Raw genomic sequence first — 15,746 nt, 5'->3', positions numbered from 1 at the left:
TGTGTGTGTGTGTGTGTTTAACATATACTACATAAAAATATGATTTATATTTATTATATATGGATGGATGGACAAATAAATGATGAATGGATGGACATACAGAGGGAAGAGTAGATGGATGGATAACATAACAGAAAAACAGAATAAAAGAATGAAATGTTGCACTGGACATAGAAAATGCTGAAAATAACTGAGTACATAGACATAGAAAATTTAAAAAGGACATACATTTAAGTAAACAATTTTACTTTCAGAGAAAGAATGATCATTATGCTCTTGCATCCCTGGTGTCCTTTGAAGTCAAGAAGATGCCGTATAAAGAACAGCCAGCAAAGCTGCCAGCGGGGAGCACAGCGGTGAGTGAGCACCTCTGTAAAAGTCATAGATACAGTAATAGAATTAACAGTGTTTCTAAAGCACTGCCCAGCTTGAGCTTAGTTTAACCTTTACATGGATGGCTTAGAGAACCTTTCTCCTCTTTATCCCACCATTTCCTCTTTTGTTCTAGAAATTCCCCAGTGGCTTTTGATTTAGTTATTAATTTTCATCTAAGTGTCTACATTAAAAGTTACAGGTGTTGGACTCACACTACACGGCACTTTTAAAGTCCATTGTTCTGTTTCCAAGAAACACATTGCAATAGAAACAGAAGCCGTAACAAAACCACACTGATTCTTTAATTTTGGTAGCATAATGGTGAGTCTAGTAGGGAATGAGGAAACTTCCCTAGACTGGCTGCAAACTTAGAATCCTCTGTCCTTTACACATCAAGAACAATTCTGAGCTTAAGGGTGGAGGAAATATGAGCTTTTGAAAATCAAGACTGTTAAATATCACTGAACTTCATAGCTTCTGCAGAACAACTTTTGACATCTTCAGGAGTATGTTAAACCCAGGCAGAGAGAAGGGCATAGCTGAGAGAAAATGGATAGGCTAGCTAACAGAACTCTGCCTTTCTGGTTACTTACAAAGATCTGAAAAACTCACCTCTCTTCAAGACAATATTAAAGCCAGGCATGGTGGCACGCACCTTTAATCCCAGCACTTGGGAAACAGGCAGACAACTCTGAGTTAGAAGCCAGCCTGGTCTACATAGGGAGTTCCAGGACCGCAAGCCATACAGAGTGAGACCCTTTCTCAAGAAAGCAAACAGCAACAACAACAACAAAGCAAAAACAATATTAAAGTTCTAAGCCCCATCTCTTAGTTATCAGTGGATATTTTCAACCCCCAACTTGAAGTCTGGGTCCCTAGACCTTTGTTATTCCAAACGTAGTTTGTAAATAGCCAGGATCCTGGCCATCTCCTGGGAGCTAATTAGAAATACAGCTTCACACTTCACTCCACAGCTATTACGTTATTGGGACATCCACAGTCAGGTTTGTGAAGTGCTCCTTTAGAATGTATGAAGTTGATGCCTTTGCTTTCCAATTCCTGCCCAGATTTTCCATTTCACTGTAATGGGTCATCTTCCTGGCCTAATTGGCCTTTGGTAATTGAAATTGTGGGTTGAAGAAGTAGTTGAGTCAGTAAATTGATTCCCTTGTAAGCATGAGTCCAGTATCTGAAAGCCATGATTTATTTGTTTGTTTGTTTGTTTGTTGTTTTTAATGAAGGGAACTGGAGAGATTGTGCAGTGGTTGAGAGAGCTGGCTGCTTTCCCAAAGGACCTGAGTTTGATTCTCAGCACCCACATGATTACAGATACACATTTTGTTATGTCTGGACAGCGGCTCACATGTCTGGGTGTCTGGGTTCTAGTCTGGAAAGGCATCTTGGAAACCTGGAAGAGAAGAGGGAGCTAGGCGGACGAGAGAAAGATAAAGCTAAGACAAAATTCTGATCAAAGCTCAATTTTACTAATTTGTGCACCCAGTTATGAAGGAGGGGAAGGGGCCCGATTCCCGCCAAATCATCTTGGAGTAAGGTTGCAGGTGAACATGTGATAGCTCCAGAACAGCTAGGAGGCAGGCAGTGGAAGTGGCAGGACGATAGGGTGGCAAGCTCCACCCTGATGCTCTCTAACACTGAAACCTGAGCAAACAGGTTTCAGGCTGGGGAGGGGAGGTTACACATCTGTCTATCTGTATCCCCCAATCCAGGGAATCTGATGCCCTCTTCTGGTTTCTGTGGGCACCAGGCATGCATACAGTGCACAGTCATACATGCAGGCAAAACATCCATACACATGAAGTATAAAATAAAATAAAATAAAATAAAATAAAATAAAATAAAATAAGATGAGGCTCAGGGCTTTATAGTGCTCACCTCTGCTCCCAGTGCTAGCTAGGGAGCTAGGAACAAGCTCACAGGCCTCAGGCTCCCTCTCTAGCTGCCTTGCCTACTTTACCAGTTCTAAGCCAGTGAATAAACCTATCTCAAAACAAAACTAAAATAAAAACACATGGACTATGTCCAAAGAATAGCACCTGAAGTTGCTCTTTGTCTCCACATACATGCACAGGCATATGCAGATGTACACAGATAGACACACACATGTATCTATGCACATAGACACACCAAAAAATTAAATAAATTATTTATTGATTATTCAATCAGTCTCAACTTGGAGTATATGCTTAGAATCATTACTCATGTAACGTTAAATATATGTAGAAATGCATATATTCTGAGACTTCACTTCATGTGACTGGATTAAAGAGATGTAGGGTGGAGCCCTGGACTCTGTTTTAAAAAATATACAAGAGGAGATTCCTCAGGGGGGAGCCAAGTTTGAGAAATTTAACATGACAGATCACCAAGAAGAAAAACTAAGGTTTGGGGGCCCTTCCTCAATCTAATTAGAAACCGTATCTATCATACTGAACTGATAAGATAATTAAAAAAATTATATAACCAAAGTTTTAGGAGTTTGTCAGGGATAATCAAGTCTCGAGACTCAATAAACATCAGTAAACATCCCCAAATATTTTATCTCCTCTGGCTAAGTCTAGGAAGCCCACACTGGAAATGACAATAAAGATTTGAGCAATGTATTTTAAAACCAGCATGGCCACATCTTTCTTCATTTAAATTGCCTCTCTTTCTCTCACAAGTTGTCTGCTATAGCCTGGATTTATGTTCAAGCCAGAAAACAGAGGCTTAGGATTTTAATACAGAGTGTTCATCCAAAGAGGTTCAAAGACTTGCAGCTCTTGAGGAGATAAATCCAGACCCCTTTGTTTTTCTTGGAGCACGTGTTTCATAACAGAAACACATGTTCCAGTGGATTCCATCAACAGCATCGCATCTTTCAGGGATGGCCACAGGTGACAGCCTGCTGTTCTCAACTCATGTCAAAAGATCCATGAAATGATCAAATAAAAGCATGCTTCCTCCTGTTACCATCTTGAAAATGAAAAAAAAAAAAGACCCCTTATCTGATGGCCATGATTTACTGCATCATTTAGATTGAGGTTATTGGAAAAAAACATTTAGGAAAGGAAATGCCTTCAAATCTCCGAATATCTGATTTACAGGAGAAGATCACACTGGTACAAAGCTAGCTGTTCAGTGTAGGAAACCTGTCTTTCTGTGGCTTGGAGAGAACTCTGGCTGGAGGGAGCAGACATCTTGTTGAGAGAGTTCTCAAAGATCTCATTCTTTCAAAAAGAGCCCAGCCAAAGAGAAATGCTGTTAAAGTTAGAGTCACTTGAAGGAATCGCTTGATCATCAGCCACAGTCCATCTGGACACTGGGAAGACTTTGAAGGGGGACTAGCTAATATATGATTGTTTTCCTAGACCCTTGCATGGGGTGACTGGTTTGTTTGTTAGCATAGCATCTGAGCTGGTACCATACTTCTCAGAGGTGATGAGGGGCCATATGATTTAGAGACATACGAGTAGATCTTAAGTTATCACAAAACGGGGAAAAAAATCAATTACTTGAATGCTTCTTCTTTTTCTTCTTCTTCTTCTTCTTCTTCTTCTTCTTCTTCTTCTTCTTCTTCTTCTTCTTCTTCTTCTTCTTCTTCTTCTTCTTTCCTCTCTCTCTTTCTCTCTCTCTCTCTCTCTCTTTCTTTCTTTCTTCTTCCTGACCAGTGAGATCTAGCCATTTGCATACCATTCAACAAACAAGCAATTCCACCACTTACAAATGCAAACATGATTATAATTGTAAAATATTCATGAAAATTCTTATGTAAAATGTTATCTATAAGTTGCAAATGCATTTAAAAAACAGAATGCTTGAATGAAATGGGTTTTTGGAGTATCGACTTCTGATGGAGTGACACGCCACAGGTGGTTGGTTAAATGTGGCTCAGGTGAGCCCCTTTGCATTTCTACTTTCTTCTAAATGGCACTGCAGGTAAAACGTCTTGGTACATTTATTAAAACATTCTCCTGACCCCTTTGCAGTATGTTTATCTAAGGCTTTGTGATATGTAAACACATATGTCAATGTTAACTACAGTTGCAAACACAAGGGAGCTGTTTCCTCCTAGTTTGGTGTTTTTTAATCAAAATAGGAAAAAATATATCATAAATGCCAATGATAGAGTGGACACATATTGGAGTCTATTTATAGGCTTTCCACTTTAATAAAGAACAGCAAAATTTACGACATGATGAAGGTAAGATTAAATGTTCCCTGCTTAGGATCACTTTGAGAAAACCCAACTGCTTATAATTTATAGACTCCACTTCCTAAAGCCACAGATAATGACAATAAGGGAGTTGCTAAGTTTTTATACTATTTCTTTAAATAGCTTCACGTCCCTGATAAGCAAATATGCATGAAAGCGATAGTTGGTTTGTTGGCAAGCAATTGGCTCCCCAACAACATTTTATATTCTCCAGCTACTCCACATTAACGTTGCTTAGGAAGTTGCAGTACCCAGTCACAGCCTATGTTCTGAAAATAGAACTTTAAGGCTTCCTTTTTTTTTTTTTTCCCCACACAGGCACCTAGTGAGATCAGAGGATAATGCAGGAGTTGGTTCTCTCCTGCCATCTTGTGAAATCAACCCAGGTCACTAGGCCTGGGCACATGGGTTTTGGTTCACTGCAGGCCCTAATGTAAACTCTGACCTTGAAGTATGCTCTGGACTCACTACAAGAAGACAAAGATCACAATGAGGAGTCTGGATATGTCAGTCAATAGCCAGTGTGTCACATGGACATAATGCCAGGCATGCATGAAGAACCCAAGTTCCTAAAATGTAGGACTAGAGAACACTCACAGCTTCATTTCATTTTGATTCATAATGTAAACAGTAAGACCTGACACTGTAAAATATTCCTTCCACTAAGCACAGCTTGTTAGTTTTGTAGGGTGCATTTAACTTTAGCAATTGAAAACTTTGCAGCTGTTATGTGTTGCCAGTGTGGACTTTGGAGATATAAAAATTAAAAAAATATATTAATTACATGTTTAAATGGCAATAGGTTTACATTAACAGATAATAGTTGATATTTTTGGTTTTATAGCACAATTAACAGTTAAAGTTAATGTCTCCTATGATCATTTTTTAACGTGGCTGCTACAAAATTTGCCTTTGCAGATGGCTTGCATATCAGTTGGGCAGCACTGAGCACGACCGTGGTTATAGCTGATGATTCCTACAGACATTCAGAGAACATGGTGTGTTTCATATTATTTGATGTGAACACAAAGTTCTTAGGGTAAATCCAAAGTTGGTCATAAGAACCCTCACATGTTATGGTTCATTTTTTTTTCTTTTGTTATAACCCTGTGGATGCTGCAAACTAAACACCTTGTGGTCTCGTCAAGATGAGTATTACAATGTTTTAGTATTTGTCAGCATTTTATTTCCACTCAAAATCTCCAAAATTAGCCTGTAATTCTCCACCACCATTTATTTAAATAAACTTAGGTCTAAGCAAAATGACCAGTTAAATCATTTCCTTTAAAGGCAGGTGCAGTTCAAGTCTCTGAATTATCTATTCAGAGCAGCAAGTCTTCGGAAAAGCAGTCTTTGCTGGTGGCCCATCATTATGGCAGATGCACAAATATGAATGTCCCCCGACTCCCTAATTGCTTCTAGAAAAAAAACCTCTCCTTCCAAGGCTTACAGCCTCTTTCAGTAGTTCACAGTGTCTAGCTCTTTGCTGTCTATCAGCTCTACACTGCAAACCAGGCAGTAATCTGAGTCACTGTTGCCTTTTCCGGTGTTGCAACTTTCTAATTGTGCAACATAAATCCAAGACCATCTTGGGAAGACATCAGGATGAAGAAAGGTCTATAGTCACACCCATCATAGACCATGTCCTCTGTGGATCCAAAAGGCAGAGGGAAACATTCGGAGTCTTTCACGACCTTCTATTCCTCCCCCTTAGTGAACTGCATGGGATGACATACAAGAAGTATGCACAACATGGCTACCCCCAACACTTCAGGTGACTCAGAGGGACGGAAGGGCATGGTAGCTTTAAAATAAACCCAATATTGCTGGAAGCAGGCTGGCCACAGTTTTGATAATGAGAGTTTCAGAATTTTATAACTAAAGGAGGATTTCAGAGATCTTGGATCATCATACAGTGAGCATCCTTCCACAGGCTGCCCTAAGGCATAGCCACCAGAATCTCTGGATACAAATATAAATCAAGAGCCATGAAGGAGTTGCTCCCTGCTTCAGAGGCACCTGTCAAGTATAAGTGTTTGTTTTTGGTTTTGTTTTGTTTTGGTTGGTTGGTTGGTTTTGGGGGGGTTGTTTGTTTGTTTGTTTGGTTTGGTTTTTCGAGACAGGGTTTCTCTGTATAGCCCTGGCTGTCTTGGAACTCACTTTGTAGACCAGACTGACCTAGAACTCAGAAATCTGCCTGCCTCTGCCTCCCAAGTGCTGGGATTAAAGGCATGTGCCACCACCACCCAGCAAGTCTAAGTGTTGATCACATGTTTTAATTGTGCTTTTTCATTACTGTTGTGACAAGAAAAGTCCCTCAAGTATCTTTCTTTAGTGTTTGCAAGGGACTTTCATGCCTATTTCAACAGATAGTCTGGCTTTTGAGACAGTCCTGCAAAGTTTGCAATGACCAGGTAGGGAGGACACCTGGTGATGGACCTATAACCCATGAGTATGTCTGCTAAATAGGGGCATGGATTAAAATGGGGGTAGCAATAAGATGCTTAGTACTAGCTGAGCAGAACATTGGCACAGTGTCCAAATCTAGTTAAGAAGTTAGAACAGACAGACAGACAGGCAGATGATAAATAGATACAAAGATAGATGGCTAGATCGATTCATAGATACACAGATAGATAGTTACATAGATAGATAGATAGATAGATAGATAGATAGATAGATAGATAGATAGATAGATAGATAGACAGATATAAGCATATATAGATAGATACGTAGATTTGTAGATAGATACATAGAGAGATGGATGATAGACGTTGATAGAGCCCAATATTAGCTTCTAGTGAGAAAAATTTCCAGTCATTTTCTGTCAGACCAGTTCACAGTTACTAGTTGTGATTCCATCTCCTCCTAGAGGGGAAGCTATAAGATTGTAGTCTAGTGTTCCTGTGTGGTTTCAAGGAACATATTTAAAATAAAGAGCATATCGACCCGTTTAAAGGAGGCAATGCCAGACATACTGCTGACAATACCGTTAAAGCCAGACATAGCAAATGTAGTAGATAATATTCAGATCTGAGAATATTTTTTATTTTTATTTTGTCTGAGCAAAGGTTCCAGCAGCATGACTAAGTCCCCCTACTTTATGTAGGGTCTGTAGCCTCCTTGCATAGACTCCCAGCTCTTCTGCAAGAGAACTGAAGAAGGTTCTGAATCTACAGACCTTACTGGGGAAGCATCATTTTTTCCAGGATTCTTTTCAATAGTGGGGAATGGCTTGGGCTCCTATTATCTCCAAGTGCTAACTCCAGCTCTATCCACAAAAATTGGACTTAAGCTGGAAGTTAATCCAAACACATGTGTGTAACCCTACATCACTCTGCACAGTACAACATTAACTTAAGCAGCAATCAGTGTCTCCTGTTAAGGATACTTCTTAGGGAATAGAACATCACTGCAATGAGAATGCATTTGTTATAGTAAACTGAGTGTACTTGGAGAAGTTAAGGAAAATGAAATCGTGTGTGTGTGTGTGTGTGTGTGTGTGTGTATCCATGCATGCGAACACAAGAGAAATATACCAATACCAAGTCCTTGTCTTCCTGTGTATTTGACACAGGTCTCTTTTTTGTTGTTCATTTGCTCATTCATTAGACTAGTTTTCCCAAGAGTTTTAGGGATTCCCATTTCCACCTCACATCACTGGTAACCACACAGTAATTACATATGTTCAGACTACATGCCCAGTTCTGACATGGATTCTGATGGGAGTTCTAATTCAGGTCCTCTAGCTTGCACAGCAAGTAATTTATCCACTGTTGAATCTTCTCAGACACAATGCAAAAAATAAGGATGATGAAATAAGATATTTTGAAATAATAATCATTAACCTAGCGATTATTAGCTAGAGTAACTAATGTTATTCTAAGTTAATCAGATAGTTGCTGGGCAGGTAACTTTACAGAACTACAATGTGTATGTGTTGAAGAGACCATTTTGATTTTGGCAGATTCTTTTTCGGATTTAATTTGCATTTATTTGTACTGGTGTGTGTGAATATTTGTGTGCAGGTGCTGGGAGTCAATTTGGTCCTGTACAAGAACAACAAGTGCTCTTGCCCACTGAACCGAACCATCTATCCAGCCCCTCCTGGCAGAATCTTTGTTACTGATTACTACCAAGCAATCATTCATGAGAACCATCCTTTATTTGTTTATTCCTGTTTGTTAGGGCTGACACACATGGCTTCACTCTCATCCTAACAATTTTTCACTACAATGCAAGATAGGGGCTGGCAAGGTGGCTTAGTGGGTAAGGTGGTATGTGCTTCCAATCCTGACAACCTGAGTTCTCCTTGTGGAATTCACACAGTGCAAGGAAAGAACTGACTCTGGCAAGTTGTTCTCTGACCTTTACATACATGGTAAGGTATACACACACAAACACACACACACACACACAAGACAGAGACAGACAGACAGAGACAGAGAAACACAAAGACAGAGACAGGGTGAGAATAAAAATAAGTAAGTAAGTAAGTAAGTAAATAAATAAATAAATAAATAAATAAATAAATAAATAAATTCAGGAGGACTAGCTTTAAGTTCTCAGCTGTAATCTCTTACTCTATCACAAGGTCTACAGATGAAGGGGCACAGTATTGACATTAACTAATGCCATTAACTCTTACATGCCTAATAGTTCATGGTTGCTCACAAATTTACCTTTCAGTGAGATTAGCTGAGCTTCATGAAGAGACATATACTCTTGACACTCACAGGAGTATCTTGATCTGTTGTTTGTATAGCAGGCCAATTCAACTCAAAGTTCTTCCTTCCATCCTATTGGTTTCACATTTACCTCAATTTTAGTCTAGGGTTCTGTGACTAAAGTTCACTCACCCAACAAGTGTCTGTTATTAGACTTTCACTCAACCAGCTATACATGGGTGTGTGGTTGCTTTAGAGAGGTCAAGTTCAATTGCTATGACCTTCTCATCTCCCCTGGAATCCCATCACATCAGCTTTCATGAGAATCATTTCAGAATGATTTGCAATGGTAAATAGGAAGGTCCTGCTACATCTTGCCAGATGATTTCAAGTTAGTACTCATTTGCTTCATTTTCTTTTTAGGTTAAGACGTCGGTTATTTGGGCCACTCCGAATGTCTCCTTCTCAATTCCATTGTGGGTCATAATACTAGCGATCCTTCTTGGTTTGCTGGTTCTGGCTATCTTAACTTTAGCTTTATGGAAGGTAAGATAATTCCCTTTACTTTTCCTTTGGGGTTTCAGAGACCATTTAGAGGGTGAAAAGATAATTGTAGGAAATTATTAAATATAATATAATGATAAAATCATAAGTTGCTGATCTTCAATAAATCCTCAAGGATAGGAGAGTATTGTGCCTAATTTGCTTTGGACTTTAATGTTTGTGAAGCTAATAGTGTAAAAACATGGGGAGTAAACTTTTCCATGTTTGAAGGGTTTTTGGTTTTGTTTGTTTGTTTGTTTGGTTGGTTGGTTGGTTGGTTGGTTGGTTGGTTGGATCAGGGGATTGACTTCTGAGTGCTAAGAATTGAACCTGGGGTTATGAACAGGCTAGGCAAGCCTTTATGTCCTGAGCAATATTCACAGAGCCCTTATCTTGAAATCTCCTTTTCACTGTGCTTAGAGTAATGGTACTGCTATCAAGACTTCTTTCTCTTTTCCATTAACCAGGAATTGTGTGTTTTATTGGAATGTTCCCATCATCAGCCCTTTGAATTCTGCTTTAAAAGCAATACACCCATGCAACTAATATATGTAAATTGTAATTTTTCATGTCAAATATTAGGCAAAATAGACCATGCATAATGTGTGTGGACTTTGTCTTCAATCTTGCCAACTAGTCTGTCTTTAATAGGAAATCTTAACAAATTGTTAGATGTGTCCTACTGAGACTTGTTCGAAAAGTCCATAAGAGCAGCAGATTTATAGCCCAGTGACTTGTCCACCTGCCAAGTCAGACTGAGCCTTCCACTCAAAATGAAAACAGTGTCACAATGACATGACTAGAATAATTATCACTGCTTGGTCAACCACTATTGTGTAGATCTCCAAGAACATGGCATTTATAAATGTTGAAATAGAAGCTGTATGCTTTACAAGACTATAAACTTAGAAAACTTTGTTTGAATTAAAAAAATAGCTTTTCTAATCATTATCAGCTGCCTGTTCTGTCCTGAGCCCATATCGCCTCTGGCTTACATTAGTCTACTATTTATGGTAACTAGATAGAATTCTTAATGACAGAATACCCAGCTAATCTTGTAAAGAACTCATGTTGTGTTTCCCACATGAAAAATAGTAAATAATAATTCCAAATTCTAGGAAAATATGCATCCTCTAGTGTTAAACATTAATTTGAAGTGCACTAGAAAGATGATTCTGGAATCATCTTTTTTAGAGTACTGGTAAACCTATAGAAAGTCACAAGCTAGTCCCCTCCTGCCTGGGGCTATCACTGACATAAATGACAAGCTGGACTTTCCTCTAAAAACTGTGTGTCCCACCAAGTACAGAAGGAAGAGAACAATGTCAGTTCTTCCTAAACTGTGTCCTAAGGACACTGTAGAACACCACAGGAAACACTTGTCATCTCAGCATGTGCCATCAGGAAGGCATGCAGAACAGCAGAGATGGATCCTTAGAACACTAGCTATACTCCAGGAAAACATCCAAGGTCTGTGAGAGTTTATATAAAATGGAAACATTCTAGCACCCCTGCTTGTGTGGCAGGAGAAAAGACACAGCTGTTCTGCCTTCTGCCAACCTTGTCTGAACAATGAACTCTCTCCACAGGTAACATTGATTTTTTTCCTTCTTAATTTGGAGAACTGGACAGATAGCATTCACATATCCCAAGGCTTCTTTTAAAAATGTACAAGATGAAAAGTCCTTAAATAGGTATTTTACAAATTCCCCACATGACTTGATATTTAGCTTGTTTTTCTCTCTCCTAGTGTGGATTCTTTGATAGAGCAAGACCTCCTCAGGATGAAATGACAGACAGGGAACAACTGACCAGTGACAAGACCCCGGAGGCGTGATTTGGAAACATGAAGACCTAAAATTTAAGCATTGGTCCTATTCAAAGAAAGAAATGGAGGAAGGACACAAGGGCTCAATGATCATAGCCTTCCATACCTGCCAATGACCCAGGGAATGAAGAGTCCCTAATGATCACCTCATCTAAGTCATGCATTGGTGTGGAGTGCAGAGAACCCCATGTGCAAAGAAATGCAGCCACCAACACTACAGAAACAGTCCACAGCCATGAAGATTTCCTTTGCTCTTACCGTTTCACATCTGGCTGACATTCTGGAACAGCTGTAGGAACTCAGGCATCTGTCCAGGTCAGCCCAATATGACTTACAAAAACAATTTCTACAGAGATGAGATGAACTGAGATTGAACACTACTGTAATCCGATGGAATCTCAGACACCTCCCTATGGAATAGAACCCTTTCTAAGGATGCGAAGGCTCAGGGAGAAAAGTGATATGATGTTGGGACTATGAAAGTGCTTGTGGAACTACAGAGATGATTTCATCATGGGAGGACCAAAAAATATATTTATTTATGTTTCCTTTCTCTAGGTAGAGAATTGGGCCATCTAGAGGATGTGGAAATTAAGATTTGGTTAGCTAGATTTCATCACTGCTCAGTTTACTTCCTCTTAAGATAACTACTCCATGCAGACAGCGTGTTTAATTGGGCTTCTTCAGGTGTTAGATGGTGTTACACATGGTTTGGCATTAGGGCTCTGTTGTGCTTAATTTCCTGCTGCCTGGAGTGACTTTTCTTCATGTTCTCTAGAAACTCATGTCTGCATAATTCAACTTTACAAAACCTTATATTTATAGTTTCTTTTCTATGTGTAAAAAACTACTTCCAGTGACTTCTTTAAACCATTCATTTCAAGGTACTCACTACGCTGATGATGGTGAAAAGTACTTGCACAATTTTGTAGAGTCCATATACAAAGCAATTTAACTCTATGGGTGAATATTATCTTAAGAGCTATAGTAAGCACCAATATTTACCTTGAAATTTACACACTCATTTTCATTGTAATACCTCACATTTATATAAAAGAGAAAACTGTGTTGAACATAAATAAGATGAAGATATATAAAGTTATACCAGTGTGAGCCAAACAGAAACTCACTCTTAAGGACATAACAGTGCTTATTGCAGCTTTATTGTCCACTCTTTATGCTTAACCTTTCCTAGCAAGTAATCTTGGAGAATCTTTTATGTTTAAGCTATTTTACCATCATCTTTACCTAATCATTGTTTAGAGCTCTTGTAAATAATCCATAATAATTTGTAATATTATCATTTCGAAGTAATATTGACCAGCCAAATTAATAAGATTGTCTGCACAATTTTATATCCTTTTTATAATAATGAAAAATTGCTATGGAGAAATGCTGAGCAAAATGTTATGTGCAATATTTTATAGACCTATGTATCTGAGGCATGTTTACACTGGCATTAGTTTCTTTTTTTAATTAATATCCTGATCACTAAGTCTGATATAACAAGCCGACCAAAATCCTAATGTTTACAAAACAGAAAACTCTGTGTCTCAGTTTCAACAATGACACTTTATTTGAAAGATGACCCAAACTCACAGACAGTAAATTTTATGTGGTGCCTTAACCTGGAAAGGAGCCATTTGGCTTCAGTTGCTACAGTTCCTTGGAAAGCAAATGAAATGCACAGAGTCAAACAGCATTGCTGTTCATCTTGCCCTGCTTGTCAGTTAAATCTGTCCTGGTAGCTGGCTTATGTCTATAAGGAACTCACATATAGTTCCCAGTCTATATGGCTAGTGTCTAGGGAGTACGACACTTGACTCAGAGTCACACACCAGCCTCTGGGGTTGTATTTACGGTTAGTCTTTTTGGTGGGACAACTCACTCTACATTTTAATTTTTGGGATTCCTGATGTGGGTCCATTACAAACTCCTCAGAAGTTTGGAGTACATGTCTGATCTTGAAAGAGCTCAGAGAACTCTTAGGGTGAAACAGGAACTGTGGGAGACAGCCATATGGGAAAAACTAAAGATGTCAGGGGGCAACAAGACCAACACAGAAGAAGGTATGGGGATATCAGAGGCAAAACATGGTTTCCAATGGTCTCAACTGTAGAAGTGCAGGGGGGCTGTCATACACATGCACACAGAAGCTGAGGTCAGGTGACCCCTCTGGGGACATATTCGTAGGCATCCCATCCTCACAGAGAACTGAGTATTCAACAATGCTCAGGGCATTGCTGATGCTTCTGTCATACATTGGTATTCTCGAGGAGTCTATCTGTATATCTCTTTAATGAGTTCTTCCCTAGTTCTCACAGCTGTTTTTATAAGACACAGGGAAATGAGCAGATTTTCTAATCTTGGAGATTTTTATACAGTAAAGCATTCTAGTTGTCACTGAAATCTAAATCTTAGAATTCTTGTCTTATTTAAATACATGTGTAGAGACAGTGTAGATTTTCATGTACCTATTTACATTGTCACCAATAAAATTAAAAGTTAAAGACAGAAAATCGTGTTTAGCTCTTTTAATGTACAATGTGAAGATTTGCCATTCACAGCAGGCTAACAGTATAAGAATTCCATCTTTATACCTTGATTCCTTTATTATAAGAATATTTGACACTGGAAGAAGGTTCCTTTGTGAAGTAAAACTTCTCTATACTTGGCCTTTGGTGACGGTTGTTCAACGCTGAATAACTGTGCCCTTTACGTGGGTACATTATAGTTAGGGGTGATATTTGAAAAGAGTTTCAAATGTTTGCATAGTTCCTAATAGTTCCACACTCATGCAACCGATTGGTCTGATGTGTTTTAATTTGTATCTCTGTACCTCTCTTCCCTTGCATCTTCAGCTAACTTCAAGGTTCTTCTCTTCACCTGCCCTCCATTTGACTCACCTCCCACTTGTGCACGTGACTAGCTCTCAACCTGATTGTCTCTCAATGAAAACAGTCACCACATCTTTTCAACTGTGTGTTTCCTACACTTAGTCATGATGCCTTGTATATAGTGGATGCTCAAAAAACTGAGGAATAAATGTATATTTATTTGCATATTAATTATTCATGATGAACATGTACTTTTGTGAACCACTTTAAATACTAAATACCAGAACACACACAATGTATGCCCACACTTCTATTCATAATACAGTGTTATTAGAAGTTGACTATTCCAATATAAACATCTGAAATTCAGGTTCCAAATCTTGAATGTCAGCATGATTCCATAAGCCAAAAATTCCATATATGGGTTATCAGCCCCAGTAAAAACATAGGCACTGGGACTGGAGGGATGGCTCCACGGTCAAGAGTGCTGTGCTGGCTAGTCTTTGTTAACTAGACATGAGCTAGAGTTATTGGAAAGGAGGAAACCTCAATTGAGAAAATGCCTCCATAAGATCCATCTGTAAGACAGTTCCAAATTAGTGATTGGTGGAGAGAGCCCAGATCATACTGGGCTGGTGGCCCTGGGTTCTATGTGAAATCAGGCTGAGCAAGCCAGGAGAAGCAAACCAGTAAGCAGCACCTCTCCATGGCCTTGGTATCAGCTCCTACCTCTAGAATCCTGCCTTACTTGAGTTTCTGACCTTACTTCTTAGATGCTGAACAGTGATATGGAAGTGTTAGTTGATTATTTCCTCTTCAACTTAATTTTAGGTCACAGTGTTTGATCCCAGCAATAGAAACCATAACTAAAACAAGAAGCTATTGCTTTTGCATAGGACTGAAGTCCAGTTCCCAGTATCCACATCAGAGAGCCCAGAACCACCTGTAATTCCTGTTTCAAGGTCAAATCCCTCTTCTGACCTCCTGGAGTACCAATACACACACGAACAGACACCCTGCCACACACACACATAAATATGTAAATAAATAGACACATGAACAATATTTTGTAACAAGGATCTCTAGGTTATATTTACAAGGTATATGTGAAACTGAAATTCATTTTGTGTCTAGATGTGGATCTAATCTCCAATTAGCTCACTATGGAATGAACATGAACTGTCCTCAATAGGCTCATGCACTTGAACACTTGGGGTCCAGCTGGAGATGTTGTCTGGAGAGAAAACCTTCTGTAGAGCCTTACTGGAGGAAACAGCCACTGA

The 15,746-nt window shown here is 39.1% G+C and overlaps 1 protein-coding gene across 1 annotated transcript in view; it reads left to right on the top strand.

The window, feature by feature from the left end:
• The window catches only part of Itga8 (integrin subunit alpha 8), a 190,939-nt gene extending 176,260 nt beyond the window's left edge, over positions 1–14,679 (top strand). Inside the window, exons 29-30 of the mRNA XM_021155534.2 lie at positions 9,679–9,801; positions 11,549–14,679. Of these exons, the coding sequence (XP_021011193.1) occupies positions 9,679–9,801; positions 11,549–11,635 (210 nt within the window). The 3' untranslated portion in view covers positions 11,636–14,679. The remainder of the gene's footprint in view (positions 1–9,678; positions 9,802–11,548) is intronic.
• Positions 14,680–15,746: the final 1,067 nt, after the last annotated feature.

Source organism: Mus caroli, chromosome 2, assembly GCF_900094665.2.
Source record: "Mus caroli chromosome 2, CAROLI_EIJ_v1.1, whole genome shotgun sequence".
Taxonomy (NCBI): Eukaryota; Metazoa; Chordata; class Mammalia; order Rodentia; family Muridae; genus Mus; species Mus caroli.
The sequence above is the reverse complement of the archived record's forward strand: the minus strand, read 5'-3'. Positions and strand labels throughout refer to the sequence as shown.